Source organism: Melospiza georgiana, chromosome 2 (assembly GCF_028018845.1).
Source record: "Melospiza georgiana isolate bMelGeo1 chromosome 2, bMelGeo1.pri, whole genome shotgun sequence".
Taxonomy (NCBI): domain Eukaryota; kingdom Metazoa; phylum Chordata; class Aves; order Passeriformes; family Passerellidae; genus Melospiza; species Melospiza georgiana.
The window spans coordinates 86,338,243-86,358,737 of NC_080431.1; the positions used below are offsets into that span (position 1 = coordinate 86,338,243).

Sequence of the window (20,495 nt, forward strand, 5' to 3'; positions counted from 1 at the left end):
TACTGGGTGCAAAACTTCCTGAAAGTGGAAAGTCAGTTATCATTAAAAGACACAATTAAGTGAGCAGACTAGGAAGATGGTAGTGGGGCTTTTCTCTTGTTTTCCTAAGAAAAAACTTAAATATCTCTCTCCCATCCATTGAGCAAATATAAAAGATTGTCTTAAATGGGAATTTTTTTAAGAAAATATTGAAGAATATAGTTACTGTCACTAAGTACCTCATCAATCTTTAGCTTAGATCCTTGCTTTGTTCTTTGCATTCCCTGCCCTCTTTTCCCCTCACTCCCCAAGCAAGGACAAGTCAGCTTTCCAAAAGAAGGCACTGGGTTTTTTTCCATTTTTTGCCAGCTTGTTGTAAGCCAGTTTATCACTTGCAGGTAAGATTTAAACATTTGTCTTCCACTGACACGTGATTTTGGTATCTGTTCCATTTACACGCTTCTGAAACTTCCTCTTGTTGCAAACATTGATCACAGCAATTTTTTTTAATGTTTTCAGTGAAGACTCCCTTCAAACCTAGGGCGCATAGGGAACTTGCATGATTTGCCTGTATTCTGAACCCTAATCTCCTGTCTCTTTTAGATTTAGAGGCTTGTGCATATGACAACATTAGTTGGCACTTGATAGGAATGAGTTCCAAGCCAGAAATCTTCTCCATTCACATCAATGGCCAGTCCATGGAGGAAAAACGTCGCCGAGTTTCTGCTGTTAACTTGGTGGGAGGAGCCTCAACCACCGTAAACATGACAGTGACTGAGGAAGGAAGGTGGCTCATATCTTCTCTTGTCCAAAAGCACCTGCAAGGCAAGGAAACATCTAGTTATAGGCACCTGTAAAGCTTTTCTTCTCCATGTCCCAAATGGCTTCTGCTGTTTTACAACAGTACGGTTTCAGGTGGTTTTGTCATTTCACTAAGAAAATAACCAAGAACCAGGCGTTCTGTTGGAAGTGCATGTTGAACTGAAAGATACTCTTATCTGCAGTGTCCACAGCACAGAGCAACAGTGATTCAATACACCAGCATCTAAGTCTCTGTGAACTGTTCAGATACGCACCACTATAAAATTAGTAAGAAACCACCAATTTCCTGAGAAACTGAGTACTTTCAGCTAAGGGTACTTCAATGTGATGAAAATATTTTCTCTTTGCCATTTGAAAGTGGTATCTTTCAGCAATAATCAGAATTCTGTTTTAAAGTATGAGAAAAACATCTCTCTTATAAGAGCAGGAGATATCTTTCAGGGGTAAAAAACAGCTGAAGTGGTAAGAGTTCCTCAGATGGGCAATCACTATGGTCCTGTTTCCTCTCAATTAGCTGGAATGCACGGTTACCTCGCTGTAAGGGATTGTGGGGACAAAGAGGTGAAGAAGAGTCGTCTCTCCTATAGAGAACGTCTTATGGTCCAAACCTGGGACTATTTCATTGCTGCAGAAGAAGTTACCTGGGATTATGCCCCAAGAATTCCAGACACCCTTGATAGGTAAAATACTGGTTTGTCAGTATAATAGAGAATGTTAGCATGAAATCACAGGATAATTGTGGTTGGAAAGAGCCTCTTGGTATCCAATAGCAAAGCTGGATCCAGTTGCACTGGACCTTATGCAGTTGCATTTTTATTGTTTCCAAGTGCAGGGACCCCTCAGCTTCTCTTGGCATCTTTGCAGCTTCACAGTGAAAGCGTTTTTCCTGATTTCTAAATGTTCTTCCTCATATTGCACTTTGTGGCCATTGTGTCTCATCTCTTCACCGTGCAGCTTTGAGAAGCACGTGGTCCTGCTTTCTCTATAATGTCAATTTGATAGTTGAGGTTAAACATAAGATGCTCCCTTAACTATGTCTTTGCCTGACTGAAGAAACTGGAATTGTGCTTCTATGCCAGGTGCTCTGGCTCCCTGATCACCATGGTGGCCCTTCACTGGACTCTCACCAGTGTCAGTGACTTTCTTTGCTGAGAAGCCCAACAGTGGGCACCTTCTTTTTCCTCTCACAGTGAGCTCAAAATAACAAGGTGACTGAGGAATTGTCCAAAGCAGCATACAAGATTATTTTCTAACATACTTTTCAGCATCAATTCTGGTGAAATAAACAATCCTTGGAAGGAAGGAATATTTCTGGAGATTATAAGTTTTTAAAAGTTCAGTACAATAAAGTGTTTAGGGAACAGGAGAAAGAGCTCTCTATAAATGATGTCTGCATAGTACCAATGTAGATGGAGTACAAGTCATAATAAAGAAGCGTATTGGGCTATTTTGCTCAACTTAAGACAAATAGAAGGAATTCTGTAACATACATGATGTCATAGTGTACAGTGCTATCAGTGATCTGTGGGGTTAAATTTGCTATCTGTCAGTTCCCCAGTGTTATTTGTGCCTTTATGAGCCTTTACAAGCTGATATTCATAAGAATCTTTAAGGATTTAAGCAGAATAAACAAATTCCTTATTCTGTAAGGGTTATAATTTCATATGCCTCCTTAGAAATATAGTGTTTGCACAACTCACTCTCCTTTGGCATGATTTGCTTCCCTTATGTGTTCTTGAACTGCACCGAACAAATTTGATGTATCTTTCCTGCCACTCACACTGCCTTACTTAACCATCTCAGTGCTCTGATTTTTCCTCCTTTGTTCAAAACTGCAGTTTATCCCTTTTCAGTAACCTTTTTTGAAATGTGAGTGACAACAAAAAAAAGTTTGAGACTTCAGTATAACACTACTTACTGTATAGTGCCTGACTGGGATTAAGATTCTGATCCTATTTCTCCTGGAGTCTTTGCTACCGTGAGCAAATTGGGGTTTTTTTCTCCATGCCCAACTAGGCCTTTGAAAAAGGAGAACAGTGATTTCTGTCTTACCTTAGAAGTGTACCTGCTGCTTCATTTTGTTTCGTACTTGTATGTATACTGTTAAATTAAATTAAATGTAAACTCTGATATTAATTGGTCATATATAATGCCAAAGTACAAGTAATGATCTAAGATTCTTCTTACCTAATTTAGGTTAGAATTTGGGGTGAGAAGCATTAGGTTAGTTTAGGGTTTGGATTTTTTTTTTCAAGCAGTGAGATTTCTACCAGTTGCTTGAATACTAATTTTGTATTTTAACAGATGCTACTATTCAAGTTGTGTTGATCATTTTTCTTTTCCTTTATTTTTAAGACACTATAAATCGCAACACTTGGACAATTTCTCCAATCTGATAGGTAAAAGGTATAAAAAGGCTATTTTTACACAATATACTGATGCCAGCTTCACTAAACGTCTGGAAAATCCTCGTCCCAAGCAAACTGGAATCTTGGGCCCTATTATCAGAGCTCAAATAAATGATAAAGTCAGAGTAAGTAACACAAATACAGAGATTATTTATACTATAATATGCTTTATATTGAGGCAGAGGTACAAAGGAATTAGTTTCATTTTTGTTGTCTTTCAAATAATGTAACTAATGTTCTCAATATTGGCCCTGTTAAAAGGTATGATCACAAGTAGCACTGTTTAGCTTGCATTTTTCAGTGTTCCTTCTATAGTTTCCATGATTGTGCTTTATTTTACAACATAAATATGCTTCAGTCACACTCTGTAAAATATGTGTCGACACTGGTCCAAAATGGAAAAGAAGCCCTAGACCTGGGTGGACTTCCTAGGGGATTTGTATGTGAGGCTGAACTTCATGAGCCTCTTGTTTCTTACGCTGATTTTTTTTTTCCAGCTGTTTTAGACAAAGGTAATCAGGTTCTATAATCAAATGTTGTTTCATGAGGTTATACCATGAAACTACAAAATATTTACATTACAAGCTTGTGCTGCCACTTGTCTTTCTGTTGTCATTTAATGATGCATCACAAAGTTCCATAACCTTATCTTCTATCATTTCCACCATGAGTCTGTGGCTCTGAATTTGAGCTTAGCATGTGCCTTTTTTTCTTTTCTCTTTTTCTCTCCCATTTTTGGGGTTGTTTTGGGGTTGTTTTTTTTTTTTTTTTTTGGTTGGCTGTTTGTTGTTTTTTTTTAATCCTAATTTTGTCAAGAATAGGCAGGAAATCTTGCCTTTTCCATACATATCCCCTCTGGGTCTTAGAATCTGGGACAAGCTTTGGTTTGAAATTTTTTTTCTCCAATATTGAAGGTTTTTAAGAACTTCAGTCAGTAGCTTCATATTTCCAGAGACAGTGTGTGCCTAGTAGCTAGAAGAACAAGTGTTCTTTTTAGACCTTCCATAGCCCAGCTGTAAGCAGCTGAACTTCACTCAGTGGGGTCTACAAAGTCCAACAGAACGGTAACAGCTTTTATTCTTTGCGTTTATATATCAAACAATACTTGAAACACACTTTTGCCTTTCTGGCACTTTCTGGGCTAAAGCCAGGAAAATTCTACTGTAGTGGTGACTTCACTAATGTGGTAGTTTGACCAAGAAGAAGTAAGAATTCTGAGATGTTGTGGTCAAACCAATGAGTGCTTAGATTTTGATATTGGCACCTAGAGTAGCCAGTGAGTTTTAGGACACACCTCCGAGAACACCCAGGGGTTAAAAGCAGAGCTTCGGCGCTAGGAGGCTCTCTTAAGACTTCAAGAGACAGAGTTCGAGTCTCTCCCCTGTCCAGCTGCTGCTGCTGGGCGGGGGAGGGGCAGCCGTGCGGTAGGCCTGGGCCTGGACAGAGATGGGAGTGAGGAGGCCTTGGAGGATGGAAGGGTGGAGAGCAACAAGAGACATCGGGCAGCCATTCCCCCCCCTTGGAGACAGAGAGAGAGAGAGAGAGAGAGAGTGCAGCCTGTGTTACCTTGAAATCCAGTAAGTATGTGCTGGCAGCAGGCAGCCCAGCTGAGGAGATGGGGGGGGTGCAGCCAGGAGTCCAGCCGCCTGGAGGAGTTTTTTAACCCTTTTTTTTTAGACAATGAAAGCCTTACAGAACATTAACCCTTCCTAGACGAGTGATAAGAGTAGAAGAAGATGAAAGAAATGAACGAGTGATAGAGGTCTAGACCAGAGAGAGAGAGTGAGAGATGTTGAAAGAAGGGAGAAGATGGAGTGGCATTTTATGCTAAACTCTTTTGTGTAGTCATAGACAGAGCCATGTTTCCGTGTAATACAGAGACTGAGTCCAGGGGGAGAAATGTCCCAGAGCCAAAAAAGAGTCAGTGTAGAGACCCCTCGGCCCCAGGGGGTATATAAAATATGGGGGGGGACAGATGTCCCAGAAGTGAGAAAGTGAGATGCTGTGCTTTTCTAGAACTAAACAAAGCATCCTTAAAAAAAGACAACCCTAGAAGCAGCCCTGATCCCTGTTCAGTAGTGAGAGCACCAGAACAAAGACGGAAGAGGCCACCACGACACATAGAAGAACTCCCTCTCCTCTTGAAGAACTGAAAGTTTAAACAATCTAAAGAGTAGTGTTAGACCTAGAATTAGTAATTTTAAAAAATGTATTGTATTAAGAATTTAGGGGGGAGGAGGGGGAGAGTGTTTTTTTGTAAAGTTTTCATTTTCCTCGTGTTTTTTCCCCTCTTTTGTGTGTAGTTTTGTAGTTTAGTAATTGTTTGTGTGTAGCTTAGTTAATAAACTTTTCTGTATGTTGAAGTTAGAGCCTGCTTTGTTTATTCCTAGTCACATCTCGCAGCAGACACCAGAGAGAAAGTATCCTCATGGGGGCTCTGGCTTTGCCAGGCCCAAACCATAACAACTATGTATTCAGACAAGAATTTGTTGAATCCTAATTTTTCTTTTCATTTACCTATTAATATAGATTGTATTCAAAAATAAGGCCAGTCGACCCTACAGCATTTATTTCCATGGAGTGACACTTGCAAAGAATGCAGAAGGAGCTGATTATCCTCTGGATCCCACAAGTAAAAAATTTGTGAAATATATTTTTGCATATCACTAACTGTTATGGATGGTTTTGTTGCTTTGAAGGAGGTGCTGTGGCTGGGAATGTGCATGACTGGGAGACCTCAATTCTGTTCTCTGCCTCTGCTTACCTGTTGTGTTGCCTTATAGAGAAACCAAGGTATTATCTGCAAAGCAGAGACAAATGCCCTCTATTTGTTGTATTAGTTTTCTGTTCTTGTTTGTAATTTTAGAGAGACAAAAGTTCTTGCTGAATTTCAGTTATCTCAAGGTAGCTTTTAATGGCCAAACTACACCAATGTCATTAGAAGGTGCAGCTTGATACTAAGATCTGGCTCTGAGTTTATATCATTACTGTTCTTGTTTTTCCTTAGGCAATGGCACCCAGAGTAGAGGAGTTGAACCAGGGAATACGTACACTTATGAGTGGAAAATTGCTAAAACAGATCAACCCACTGCACAGGATGCACAATGTATTACAAGGCTGTATCACAGTGCTGTAAATATTGAGAGAGATATAGCCTCTGGACTGATTGGCCCACTTCTGATTTGTAAAAGTGAAGCACTGACACAAAAGGGTGTGCAGGTAACTTGTTTGAACAGATTTTGCTCAAATAATGCTATTTATTCTACACTGAATTTAGTTTTACTTCCCTTAGAGAACTGTTCTGTGGAGAGCAGTTAAACCAATAGGCTCCTGTCCTCCTCTCACTGTCCACAGCAGTAAAGGAATTATGTTCTGTGTTTCTTAGCAAGTGCTAAGAAAGGTCAACAAAAGGTCAGCCTGACTTTAAAGTCTATTTCTAGACTTGATAATAAGTTTTCCTGCTATTATTATATTTTCATACTCTGAAGATACTCATCTCTTACTTGGCTCCTTTCTGTAACAGAGACAGCTCCACAGCATCTGACAATCTCAAGTACAATGAATCTAGAGCAACCAAAACAGCATGGGAGAGTTCTGGGAGATGGCTTCCCTTTACCAGTTATTGAAATCTTGCTTGGCAAAGATTTAAGGATCACTTGAGAGAAAAAAAATGTCAGAAGCTTTGTCAGGTCAAACCAGAAGTCTGGTTCTGTTACAGAGAGCCCAGTCATAAACCATCTGTGAATCACCAGTGCTAGAGGCTTGCTCAGCATTCTACTGCAGGTTGGTTGCAGTTGTAGGATTGAAGTCTGGAGCCTCTACTTCCTTCCACATAACCTTTGGCTGACACTTACAGGACTCTGATGAAACTTATATTGCTTACATAGTAAGAAAGAGATTGTAGAATTGAGTTCTTAATACCTGTGCCTGCTGATAAAATGTAACTGCTATGTTGATTGTCTTTCAGAAAAAGGCAGATGAGGAGCAGCAGGCAATGTTTGCTGTGTTCGATGAAAATAAGAGCTGGTACCTAGAGGATAACATCAAGGAGTACTGCAGCAACCCAGCCACTGTTAAAAGGGATGATCCCAAGTTCTATAACTCGAACATAATGCACAGTGAGTGGAATACTGAGATGAATAATAGGAATGGTTATATGAACCTGAGCACTCAGTGATTGCTTGTTCTCAGAAGTACATGTGACTGGGGAATCCTCCAGAGAGTCAGTGAACTTCTAACTATGCCAGGTGGCACTGGACAGAAATAAGAAATGTCATAGAATTAGAAAGGCTGGAAAAGACCTCCAAGATCAAGTCCAGCCTCTCACCTAATACCAGCATGCCCACTAAAGCATATTGCAGAGTGCCATGTTCACTTCTTTTTTGAACACTCCCAGAGATGATGACTCTGCCACTTCGTTTGGGAGCCTGTTACAATGGTTATCCACTCAGTGAAGAAATTTTTCCTAATATTCAACCTGAACCTCCCCTGGTGGAGCTTGAGACCATTTCCCCTTATTTTATTGCTAGCTGCCGGGGCAAAAGGCCTACCCACACCTCGCCACTAGTAGCTAGGCTAGCTCTGGACCCTGAAGCAAAGACAAGGGTTAACTAAATTTTGATGCAACACCTTGCTGCCTTAGACATAATATTTCCAGAGATGGAAATTATCATAGTTTCAGCCCTGTGCCAGTCTCTTTCCAGTGCAAACATGAATCCAGTGCACTGACATCAAGGAATAGGAAGTTTTAAAACAGAAATACTGAAACCACTTTTACTTTGCTTTCCTTTTAGCAATAAATGGCTATGTGTCTGACAGCAGTGAAATCCTTGGATTTTGCCGAGATACTGTGGTTCAGTGGCACTTTTTCAGTGTTGGCACCCATGATGAGGTTGTCTCTGTTCGCCTTGCTGGACACTTTTTTCTGTATCAAGGGAAATACGAGGATACATTGAGCCTTTTCCCCATGAGCGGAGAATCGGTCACAGTGGAAATGGACAATGGTGGTAAGCGGTGGAACTGTAGTGTTTGACAGCTCTTCTAAGACATTATTTAATCTCCAGTCTATAAGGACTTATCTAAATAGGAGAGAAAACTCTTTTGATAAACAGTGCTAGAAAACATTGAATCATTCCCCGGTGCAAGTGATGTGCATGGAGTCTTTCTGGCTACACCAACTTAGCATAACCGGGTGCTGTACTGAGGCTCTTTTTGTTGGTCATCTTGTGATTTGTTTTTTTTTCACTTCACAATTATTACTGGGGTTAGTAATAAGGCAAGATTCTTCTCAGAAACTGGTGTGAACCCCATTGTATGATTTCCAGGTTTGCCACATTCTTGTCTATTCTGAGCAGACTAAAATGGACTGAAACTGTCAAATTCTGCTGGTCATTACTGGGCAAAATGGCTACACCTGACCTTAGGCTTGAAGTCATTCATTAGCAGTAAAGTCTGCCTGCCTGAACCAAGTCACTGGTCTGTGGGATGCATCTCAATATCTAGCTAGAATTAGCACCATGTCTTGGAAGAGGGGGCATCAGAACCCATGTAATCCACTTTTAAGGCATTACTTCTAAAAGGACAGATTCTGTGTCATTGAAGTCTGTGCACTTTGAGTGATCATTCTAAAATCTCTCAAGGTTTAAGTATCCTTATCCCATTTAAAATATCTTACTTTTTGAAAATATATATATTTTATATATTGCACAGCATCAAGACCTTATAACTTAAAAATGTTCAAGTGGCTTGTATTGCTCAAGACTGGAGAATCATTAGAACTCTATTAGACTTTATGGAAACCTCCCCAGTAATAAAGTTGTATTTTTGCTTGATTTTGGTATGCAATCTATTCTTTCCATCTAGAGCATATTTTCTTTGATAAATTTGCTGTTGTTAGAAATCAGGAAAGCTGTGCAGGTCACTTCAAGCTGATCAATACAGGAAGAATTGTATGTGACCTTTTTTTAAAAAAAAACCTGTTTCTCAGGGTGTTAATTCTGTCTATTTTGTCATTTCTACTAGTTCCAAAATCAGGGTGTAACAAGCAAAGAACTTAATTTGATGTTGTTTAGGGAAACAGATTTTATTTTCTTCTCAGAATATTCTAGTTTCCAATAGAGAACTTACCTTGTGATGAGGTATTGGAGGAATTATCTTTAAATTAATCAGAAATGCCTCAGATTGGCAGCTTAATAGCTTTTGTCAGATTGGAAATTCAAATTGCTTTATTCTTATTTTACTTATTAAAGATCATCCATGATTTATCCAAAAGCTTTTAAAACACTGTGTATGTCAGATGTTTGCCAGCATTTTCTTGCAATGCATTTGCTCTGCTCAGAATGTTCTATCTATGTAGCAGTGCATGTACCAGTAAGGACAGGATAAAATTGAAACTTTATCTTGAGAGGTCTCACTCTTAGATCCAGATCTAAACATAGGATCCTTTAATTTGTTTCTTTCTTTTTCACATCTATCTCTTTCATGGGTTATTTTTGGATCAGGTTCTAGTTACAGCTTAATCTATGGAAAAGAGTTCCATTTCCTAGATGTATTTGTATGTGCCCTAATTTGTCTATATTTAATAATTATTTTTCAGTGCAGCTCATAAATATCCCAGATAAAGATTAGCAGTCTGCTATAGCAGGTGCTGTATACTATTTGCCTTGGCCACTTACATGACAGACAATGTCCAGTCTCATAACACTTTTATTTCAATTGCAGGTACTTGGCTTTTGGCATCCTGGGGCACCCCAGAAATGAGTTACGGCATGAGGCTGAGATTCAGGGATGCAAAGTGTGACTATGAGGAAGATGAAACATTGGATTTTGTGGCTTTAAGTCCCACCAAGACTGAAAGAAAGGCTGTTCCCACCACAGCTGAGCAAGTTGTGCAAGAAAACGAGGAAAATAAGGAGGAATTGGATTATCAGGATTATCTGGCTTCTGTTTACTCCATCCGAGGCTCAAGAAAGGCAGCAGGTGATGAAGAAAAACAGAATCTTACAGCACTGGCCTGGGAGCAGTACGAAGACATTGATGCCATGAGTTCTGAGGTAGCAGCTGGCTCAGGTCTGACAGCTATAAATAGTAGTGGAATAACAAACAATTCTAAGTTCTTTGAAACTCATATCACTCCTCTTCCCCCAGTCAAGGCTGAAACATTCCAGTCAAATCACACATCAGTCACAGCAGAAGAGGATTTATTTTTAGCTACCACAAGTGATGGAGAAGCTTACTTGGTATTTGAGAATAGAAATCAAAGCAACTATGAAATAGCTCACAGTAACATGTCTGCAGGTGAACACTTGCTGAGCAATGGGGGAGGCCCAGTGAATGTTGCAGAAGAGCTTCCAGCTGGTGGAAATGACAGTAAACCTTTTCCAGAGAAATATCAAGAGCAAAGCACGGGAAGAGGAAATTATACTACTAACAAGAAAAGGAAAAGGCGAAGCTCACTGGCCATTAAGTTTTACTCTGTCCAAAAGATGAATGCCCTTCTAAATCATGTCCGAAATAAAAATGTCTCATTTTCTGACAAGACTGATGTACCTCATTTTGTGCATCATACAGAGAACACATCCAATGAAGCCATGGTGGGAACTGGCAAACTGCAAAATGAATATGATGATGATCTGAAAGAGGAGGGAAAGAAGATGGAAAATGCCATGTACACAGTTAACTTGACACTGGATTTGGACCTCATAGTAGGAGAAGGGTCTAATGCATCCAGCCTTTCTGAACCCAGGATATCCAAAGATAAACCAGCCAATGTTTTTTCTTTAGAATATACATTAGACAATACAAGCCCTAATTCCAGCCCTGCTATAGTGAAGAACTTACTAGAAGCATCATTGCCCGGGACTGGGAAATATTCATCTAAAATTACTAGTAAGGAATGGAATTTGGTGTCTGCAAAGATGAATCCAGGATTAGAGGCAAGCTTAGATAAATCTGCTGGTGGTAAGTTAAATCATCATGGCAGAAATGGTACAGCATCCATAAATAAGGAAGATATGAAGAAGGATCAAGGGCTCTCACATCTAATGGGGGAAAACCAGAAAGTGAGCCACATTCACCCGACTCAGAAAGGAAAGGAGGGAAACAACAATACCTTGACTTCATCTGGAACCTTCATCAAGATCCGAAGGAGAAAGAAGGAAGATGCAAAAATTACCTACTTCCTGAGCCCAAGGAGTAGAAACCCCAAAAAGCCCAGCAATTCCGTGGCAGGGTTTGGCCGTGCGCTTCCGGGTGCAACCAACCACACAGCAGCGCCGTGCTGCACAGATGCCACCAAGGCAGCCAGTGAGGTCAGCCAGAGAGTGGGTGTGAGCAGAGCCAGGCTCGGAGAGTCGCTGGGTGAAACCCTCACCCCGCGGCAGTTCAGGCCGTCCATCACCATCGGGCTGCCCCGAGCAGACGGAGACTACGAGTATGTGATGGGAGAATCCTACAGCGACGAGAGCTCAGGGGGCGAATACGAGTACCATTATGTGAGCTTTGATGACCCCTACATGACAGACCCCAAGGTGAACATCAGCAGGCAGCGCAACCCTGATGACATTGCTGAGCACTACCTGCGCAGCAGAGGCAATAAGAGGAGATATTACATCGCAGCTGAAGAGGTCTGCTGGAACTATGCAGGATATAAGAAAAGGTTTGCCTAAATCCTTTGCTTTCACTTGGCACACCATCCTGAAATCTCCTTGCAGAATGTTGATTCACATGCTGATAAACTTAAAAGCATCTGTAACGTGCCATCTGATTTCTGACATTTCAATGGCACAAACTATAAGAATTTTCCACAAGAGGAACTCTTTTTTTTTTTTTTTTAACCCCCTTTTGTAGACTCACTAGTAACAGTCTGTAATACATCAGTTATAGAACTCACTGTGAGAGGTCAGGAGGGAATCTAGCAGGTTGTTTTGTTGTACTTGAGTGTTTTACTTTGTGCTTCAGTCCTTGGTACATGTACGCAGGACAGAGACCTCCTTGTGCAAAATATTTCCAGGAATTTAATGGACTAACTGATGGAATTTAGAATGTGCTTATAGGCAAATTAAATCAGTTTCTAGCACTAGCAGGAAATGGTTCTGGTGTCTCAGTTCTCTGTTGGAAAATGGGATAACAGCTCTTTCCAGCTTCACAAGGCTGAAGTATTAAAAAGTACATGAAAGCTGTAAGGTGTTTAACCACACTGGTGACTGCTTTATATTAAGTGTAAAAACAAAGCTGCATAAAGTATTATTGTTGCTCCTGCTGTTTAGAGAAATCAGAAGGTGACTGGATCACAAATCCTAATGCTGAGGGATATTCTTAAATTTTGACAGGCAAGACTGGCTACTGTGCCACAGCAAAGAATATGTGAGAATATGAGAGAAACACTATACTAAAAATTCACTCTCTTAATTGATACAGGTTAGGATCAGTGCTTTCCCAAAAAGGCATAGAATTCTTTGTCACTTTTCATCAAAAAGCTGAACCAAAACTTGCCCAACTTTGGATTTTTATCAAAAGCAGCCAAAACAGGAGCAAGAATATTTTCATTATGCAAAGTGAATCTCCAAACATAGATTCTTTCTCAAACTGAATTTCCATTTCATTTGATGGAAATAAAAATAAAACTTTTTCAGTATTCTCCAGGTTTACTCCTGCCTCATCTCAGTCCATATAAATGGCACTTGCAAAAATAGCAGAAACAAGACAGTTTCTTTGGGCACTTGAAAAATCAATGCTTAGACCTCTATATAGGTCTCTCCAGAAGTGTTTGTCCTCAACTGGTGTGAGCTGAATAGTTCCAGTGAATTTAAGAGAGCCCATGGCATATCCTCTCAGTGTGTTGAAGAGCTAAACCCCAACATTTCTCCTATGTAACTTATGTTAAATTTCTAGGTTTTGCAGAATTGATAATAAAGCAAGATTTGTAGGTAATTATAATAGCATTTCAGCACTTCTGTTTAAGATCTGAACAACAGTTTGAAGCTGTAAAAGCTTATTTTACCATACCAGTTCTGTGATGCAAAATACAGGTATTATCAGATTAAAATATCTGAGAGACAATACTGTGTAGGTGATAGCCTCACTACACTCAGCCAAGCTCCAATTCAGATTATTAAGGATAAGAAAAAAAGGAAAACAGAGCTCAGATGGGTTTTGAGAGACTTGTTGGAGTTTTTCAGGGATAGTTTACCAAATGGTTGAGGGATCTCTTATCCAACTGTAGAACTTGAATTGCTTAAACATTGCAAGCCATGATTTTCAGAATCATCTGAAGCTCATTTTGTAGATTCACAAAAGGTTGGAAAACACCTTTAAGACCACTGAGTCCAACCTTTAATCCATTGCCAGGTTGCCATTAAGAGCACTGCCAGGTCTCTAAACCACTAAACTATGTCCCTAAGAACCACATCCACATATCTTCTAAACACTTCCAGGGACCAAGACTCAACCACTTCCCTGGGCAACCCTTTTGGTAAAAAAATTTTTGCTAATATCCAATCTAAACCTTCCCAGACACAGTTTGAAGCCATTTGAGTGTTTATTCTTTATATTCACAGAATTCTAAAATGTTTCTGCTGTATGAGTTCCCAGGTTTCATCAAAGCTAGTATTTCTGATTCCCTCAGAATCCAAGGGATTTTAATTGGGGTTTTCCTTTCAGTGCAATGAGGAATGACAAAAGCTGTAAAGATGGCAGCAGACGTAAGGTGATTTTCCAGAGCTACACAGACAGTACCTTTTCGACTCTTCAGGATGAAGATGAGTATACAGAACATCTTGGCATCCTGGGACCAGTTATTCGGGCTGAAGTGGACGATGTTATCCTAGTAGGTCAATGTTTTGATTGTGTGTGCAGGATACGATTCTTACAGTGGTCTTGGAATATGACAGAATGGATCTAAAAATACCACACATTTTTAAAAGATGATGGAGGGGAAACAGTTTTCAAAGCTAGAAATTGCACTGTGAACTTGTAAGCACTGTGATGTGTTTCTTTGAAACACGCCTTTTTTCACTCCTGTCCACAGCACATTAAATTCTGTTGTTCTTTGTTTCCCAGCATTAAATACTGGCTCATTTGTCTACTGTAAAATAAGATTTAGGTTTAGTGTTAATGAAAAATTAGTTGTCTAAACTTAAAAATTAGTACATGTGTGTTCAAGATTAATATATACTTTTTGGGAAAATGTATAATTTCCTCTAAAAAGTTTTGCTGTGTAAATGTGCAGGATTTTGTTAGAACTGTCAACAAGGATGAAGAGGAACCATATCCCTGGATACACTGTGGTATATTTGCATTAGGAAGCACACTGCTTCCTAATTTCCCTTCTCTCATCCTTCTTCATCCAGTCTTCCAACACAGAGGGATGGACTTAAATAGGGAGGATAGATCTCAGTGCTTTCTGCTTATTTCAGTAGGAGTGGTGTGCAACAGGAATTCACCAAGCCATGTTTAAATCATGAGTAAGAGAAGAAAAAGCTGTTATAGCTTGGGAGTGATATTCTCTAATGGGAGGTAACTATGTAGTCTCCCTGTCCTGGTGTTTCTCTGGGAGAAGTGGGAAGCACTGATTTCAGCAAGAATGGTACATACAGAGGTCTAGAGTTACTGGATTGCAACAACTGCAACAAAGCATAAAAGGTAGAATCTCCCCATTTCCCTGCTGGCAGTAACTAAGCAGCTCCGGGTATGAGGGGCTGCAGTCAATGTCCTGGGAGCCTCGATTGGTGGAAGACAGGGGAGTTAGACTAGTGATTTTTCAGAAAACTACCTGTATCAAAAGTGGAGACTCTGCATGGAGATGCATGGAGATCAAAAGCTCTATCTGCTGGCTTTTCCATGTACAACATAGCCTGTAATCTTTATGCAAAAGATGGTTTGACCTGGTTTGAGGTCATGGGAATGTAATGTGGGGGGACTTCGGTTTAGGCCTGAGTTTGCTGAACAGAATTTATTTTTGATTTTTTAGGTTCATTTTAAGAATCTGGCATCCAGACCATATTCCCTCCATGCCCATGGAGTCCTCTATGAAAAGTCCTCTGAGGGAAGCGTTTATGATGATGAATCTACTGCTTGGTTTAAGGAAGATGAAGTTCAGCCAAATAACAGCTACATATATGTATGGTACGCAAACCAGCGATCAGGCCCTGTGCAGTCAGGAGCAGCTTGTCGGTCCTGGGTCTACTACTCTGATTTAAACCTGGTAAGGGAATGGAAATAGAAGGGGTGGTGTTGCTGGGGTTGATCACAGAATCATAGAAACACTTGTGTTGGGAGGCATCACCAGAGATTATCCAGTCCACCACTGCAGCTCAAGCAGAGTCGGCTGGAGTGGTTTGTCCAGAGCCAGTGTTCAGCTGGGTATTGAATATTTTTTGGAATGATGCATGGCTGTAGAAGTGCAAGCTGCAGAACATGTTTTTTGATAGCTGTCCTTTCTTTTGGGCTCGGATGTTCCCACCTGACATTTAATGTCTTGCACTCAGTTAAAGCAGGACATAAAGTATGGAAGAACTTGAAGTGGGCAGCTCTGGTAAGACTGAGCAGGGAAGAATAAAGATAGAAGGGAGCAGTAATTCTGGGACCTACTTTAGATTTTTAGGGGCTGATGCATTCCTGCAGAATGCTATGGGGTTTTTTTTACATCTTTTGGGAAATCCACTTTTACCTCTAATATGAGTTTATTACCTTCTAGGAGAAAGACATTCAGTCTGGTTTGATTGGGCCAATACTGATCTGTGAAAAAGGAGCCTTCAGCAAATCAAACAGTAGCAGGACATATACACGAGACTTTTTCTTGCTTTTTATGGTCTTTGATGAAGAGAAAAGCTGGTACTTTGACAAACATTCTGGAAAGCCTTGTAATGAGAAGACACAAGAAATGCAGCAATGCCACAAATTCTATGGTACCTATTTCATTTTGCTGTATATGCAGTTTACTGTGGTAGAGGGAAAGATATCAGGGGAAGTATCTCAGCTCATGGTCATTTTTAAAATGCATAAATCCCCCACATCAGTTATGTGAAATTTTTTTTGTTATCCATTGTACCCATAGTGGTCATGGTTTTACATGTAAAAATTATCAATGATGGGAAATTTGCTATTAAAATGAAGAAAGAATATATTAGACTGAAACTTTCAAAAGAAAACTTCTCTCTTGTATTTGCATATATAAATTCCCCCCTATTAAAAGAAAAAAAAACAACAAAGAACTCTTCTTTGCAATAAGAAGCTAGTATTCTGACAACTTATTGCAAGAAGTTTTAAAATATTTTAATAATTTGACCTATCAGGTAGTTCTGTTGAGGAATTTGAATCAGCTGTATAACAGCCCTTCATACACCCCTCTGTGGATATAGAGGTATTTCAGTTGTGCCTTTGGAAATGGGAGCTTCAGAAAGAGTTTTGGATAGCTGTCCTTTCTTTTGGGCCTGATATTCCCATCTTACATTTAAATATTTTTGTTCTCCTGGCTGCCATGTGTTGCCACCAAGCTGTGCTCAAATATTCTGATGAAGTCCCTGGATTTTCTGAATTGATTTACACCATAAAGTGTGTTGCACTTTAAATTGGAAAAAACTATGTTTTCCCCAAGTGCATTGCTTCATTAAATATGTTGCTAATTTCAATAATTACTTTCTAGCACTTTGAGACCGGTTTTGTGAGCAGTTTTCCCGACTAACAATCTTTTTTTTTTTTTTTCAGCCATTAATGGGATTACCTACAATTTGCAAGGCTTGAGGATGTATGAAGGTGAAACAGTCCGATGGCACTTGCTGAATATGGGTGGCCCAAAAGACATTCATGTTGTTCATTTTCATGGACAGACTTTCATAGAACAAGGAGAGCCAGAGCATCAGCTTGGTACATACACTCTCCTCCCAGGTAAGCATCAGAGCAGAGTAAGTTCAAAGGGGTGACCTCTGAAGTCTGTCATTATCATATCGGTTTAAAGGTCTCCATATGGTGAGAGTTTGGGGGTTTAATGTCTGGGTAAGTGATACTGAGCAGAAAGAAGAAATGTGAGCCCTCGGAGAATTCTTACTCTCTCTCCAGGGAGAAATAGGCTGTAAGTTTTCATTAGACTGCAGGATGAAGTCCTTTGCCCCATCAGTGTCAGCAGTACCAGTGTGCAATAACAGCACTTATGAAGCCTGTGTTGCCAGCTACAAGAATTCAAGGGGAAAAAAAAAGTCAACAAGGAGATCAAAATAATGGGACTGGCTTGGAGTTTTAGTGAACATTAGGGGTAGTTTATTCAATATTTTATTTCCTTATTTTTAAAGTAGTCCTTTTAATTGGGAAATATACATATTTTTGTTTAAATGAGAATCAGAATTAGCTGGAATTACCTGAAGAATTGTCTGCAGCAACTAGGAGTATAAGAAAAGCAATGAGAACATGTCCTGTGCTTTCTAAAAAGGGCATCAAGCAACTGAAACCATACCTACTTCCTGCTCAATCCTTGGCACTCCTAGGGCATGAACAAAGTGGGGGGGGGCCCATACTTCTAATATTCCTGCTTCTACTATTGGCTTCTTTACATCCTTCTCATTATTGGAACAACACACTGGCACAGCAGGAGTAAGAATCATAACCAGCATCACAGACTTAACATCCATGCATTATTGTAATGAACACTTTTCACTACACTGTTCAGCACTGTAGTTAATGTGCAGATATGTTATGTTCAGGCAACCAAGGTTTTGTACTTTGCACCATCAGCAAAGGTTGGGTTTTGATCTGGCTACTTGATTCCAATCTCAGTCTCCAGCCAGAACTAGCTTGCTAAGAAGAAAAATCACTGAGATGGTGGAAGTTACTGCCCTCATTGCAATGTGTGTTTAAATTTTCTGGATTAGGTCATAGGAAGGTCTTTGGTTTAAAATTCAGCCTCACTGACATCAGCCTTGTAATGCAAATGTTTCTGATACATTTCATTTCCTTTTTTCAAGGCTCATTTAGAACAATTGAAATGAAACCACAGAGACCTGGCTGGTGGCTTTTAGACACTGAAGTGGGGGAATACCAGCAAGCAGGAATGCAGACATCCTATTTGGTTATAGAGAAAGGTATGAACTACAGTGGTTTTTGGCTGGGAAAGTCAAGCTATGAAGTCTTCTCTACCCTTTCAGGATCACTAAAAATAAATTTGGGAGATTGTTCTATAAAAATTGTAGGAAATTATCCACATTCAAGGACAAGGTAGAGTGGTTACTGTAAATTTGTTATAGAAGAAAAATTTTTAGCTTCCAGCAATGCTAGCTTTTAATTATTTAGCACTCTACCTTAATTCCTCTAGCATGCTAGCATTAAATTTGAGGTTTCCCTATAGTGACCAGTAGATTAATCTGTTGAGAGAAATTGCAGAGATTAATTTAGACTTCTCTGGGAAAAGAGTGATGTTATAGAATTACTAGGTAATAATAACAATTATTATAATTAATAGTGAACTAGAATTACACTATTGTCCTGAGTGATGCTGTCTCACATTTCACCAGAATATATATTGGAATAGTCCTCATTTTCTTTAACAACAAACTTACTGTGCTCCCTTCAGAGTGCAGGATTCCAATGGGCCTGGCAAGTGGGGTTATACTCGATTCGCAGATTGATGCTTCACATCACGTAGGTAAGTTTATCCCTGAAAAGGTCCCTGAACACCCTCAGCAAAGTGTTGCAGTTCTGTCTTCTTTTGGCTTCTTTGATGGTCTTTCAAGATCAGTTCAGCAGCAATCAGCTCTCAGGCTAAAAGTCTCTCCAGTGCTGCAAGCAGAGACAGGGAGTTGGAGTTCTGTTAGGTAACCATCATTATTGTATTTGAAGTATCACAGGTCTGCTATCAGTGTCACAAGATTGAAAGTCAGGGAGTGCTATGTCTGTGGCCTGCTGGGTGATCAGGAACAAACCCAGCATTCTTTTTGTTCCTTGGATTCCCTGCTTGAAAATAACACCAAGCGTTCAAAAAGCTTTTGAGATTTGAGTGTGGTATGAGATACGAAAGGACAAAATATATCTGTTATGAAAGACTTGGGAACCCTGGCATCCAGAGCAATTACAGAGTCCTTAATTTGTGAAGTTTATTTGTGGTACAAAAGTGGGATCGTTACTTAGAGACTTTTCTTAGCATTTTACACAGTGTCAAATCAAGGCATACAGCATCCTTTCCCTTGAAATAAAAAATAAGTTACTTATTTTGTAAAACCCAATTTTTTGTGGATTTTCTTTCTTTGTTTCCTCATAGAGTGTTATGAAGGCTTGAAAGCTGTTTTGTAATATATATTCTATACCAGTTTTTAACTTGAAAACCTTGTTATGCAGAGGGGAGCTCTCTCCCATGAATGTAGAGCATATTTTGTATCTGATCCTGCTGGGGGCCAAAACTTGTTTAGCAAACTCTAGACCCTGGTTCCAAATTAACAGACAGTATATTACATAAAAGGTTACTATTTTAGTCATTTTGCCAACTTTAAAGCTTTGCAGGGTACAGATGCTGACCGTGTCCAAATTAGCCTAGATTATGGTTTTAGATCTCTTGTTTGTATTTTTTTCTCTTTTTTTTTCTTATCCTTTGGGTAGGGGTGGGAAATGGCGCACTCAAAGCTAATAACAGCCTCAGTTTGTTTTTTCAATGCCTCTTAAAATTCTTGCTTTATTCGTATTTTCCATCTAGACTATTGGGAACCTAAGTTAGCCCGATTAAATAATTATGGAACATACAATGCTTGGAGTACTACAATGGAGGAAGAACTGCCTTGGATCCAGGTAAAGTACAACATCACTGAGCCATGATTTTCCTGTAGTTTATTTTAGAAGGTCAAGCTGCTCTGGTCACTGAGAAGGCTGTTGGAGAAGACTGAAAGATGTGGCAAGATTGTTGATGCCATTAAATGTTCTTCTTCCCTGGGGTAACTCAGTCTCTGCTGCTGTTGAGGCTCATTGACTGGACAGTTACCCTCACAATTTAGATTGTAACCATTTTGTAGGTAAATGGAGTAATTCTTTCTGCTACTTTATTTTTCCTTTGTCTGTGTAATAGTACATATTTTGTTTGTGTTTAAGTGATCATTTAACATGTAATATCCTCAAGCCTTCGTTCAGATAGTTTTTTGCTTAGTTTGTATGCTGCTGTCCCACTTGACAGAGCTCAGTTGTCTTCACTAAGGGAAACTAAGCTTATAATTATGACTTCAAGCTCTATATCATTCAATCACCTCACATCTGTGTTTTTTCTGCCATCCCAGTGACTTTAGCACTACACAGCCAGTTTGCACCCAAATTTGGGGA

General features: G+C 39.6%; 1 protein-coding gene across 1 annotated transcript in view; it reads left to right on the top strand.

Annotated features, from left to right (window-relative positions):
• Positions 1-20,495, top strand: part of F5 (coagulation factor V) — a 36,015-nt gene that overhangs the window by 10,014 nt on the left and 5,506 nt on the right. Inside the window, exons 6-20 of the mRNA XM_058045100.1 lie at positions 583-804; positions 1,316-1,481; positions 3,157-3,334; positions 5,739-5,841; positions 6,217-6,428; positions 7,177-7,327; positions 8,003-8,215; positions 9,930-11,865; positions 13,869-14,034; positions 15,178-15,411; positions 15,904-16,114; positions 16,914-17,093; positions 18,164-18,280; positions 18,769-18,840; positions 19,882-19,973. Coding sequence (XP_057901083.1) covers positions 583-804; positions 1,316-1,481; positions 3,157-3,334; positions 5,739-5,841; positions 6,217-6,428; positions 7,177-7,327; positions 8,003-8,215; positions 9,930-11,865; positions 13,869-14,034; positions 15,178-15,411; positions 15,904-16,114; positions 16,914-17,093; positions 18,164-18,280; positions 18,769-18,840; positions 19,882-19,973 — 4,253 coding nt within the window. The remainder of the gene's footprint in view (positions 1-582; positions 805-1,315; positions 1,482-3,156; positions 3,335-5,738; positions 5,842-6,216; positions 6,429-7,176; positions 7,328-8,002; positions 8,216-9,929; positions 11,866-13,868; positions 14,035-15,177; positions 15,412-15,903; positions 16,115-16,913; positions 17,094-18,163; positions 18,281-18,768; positions 18,841-19,881; positions 19,974-20,495) is intronic.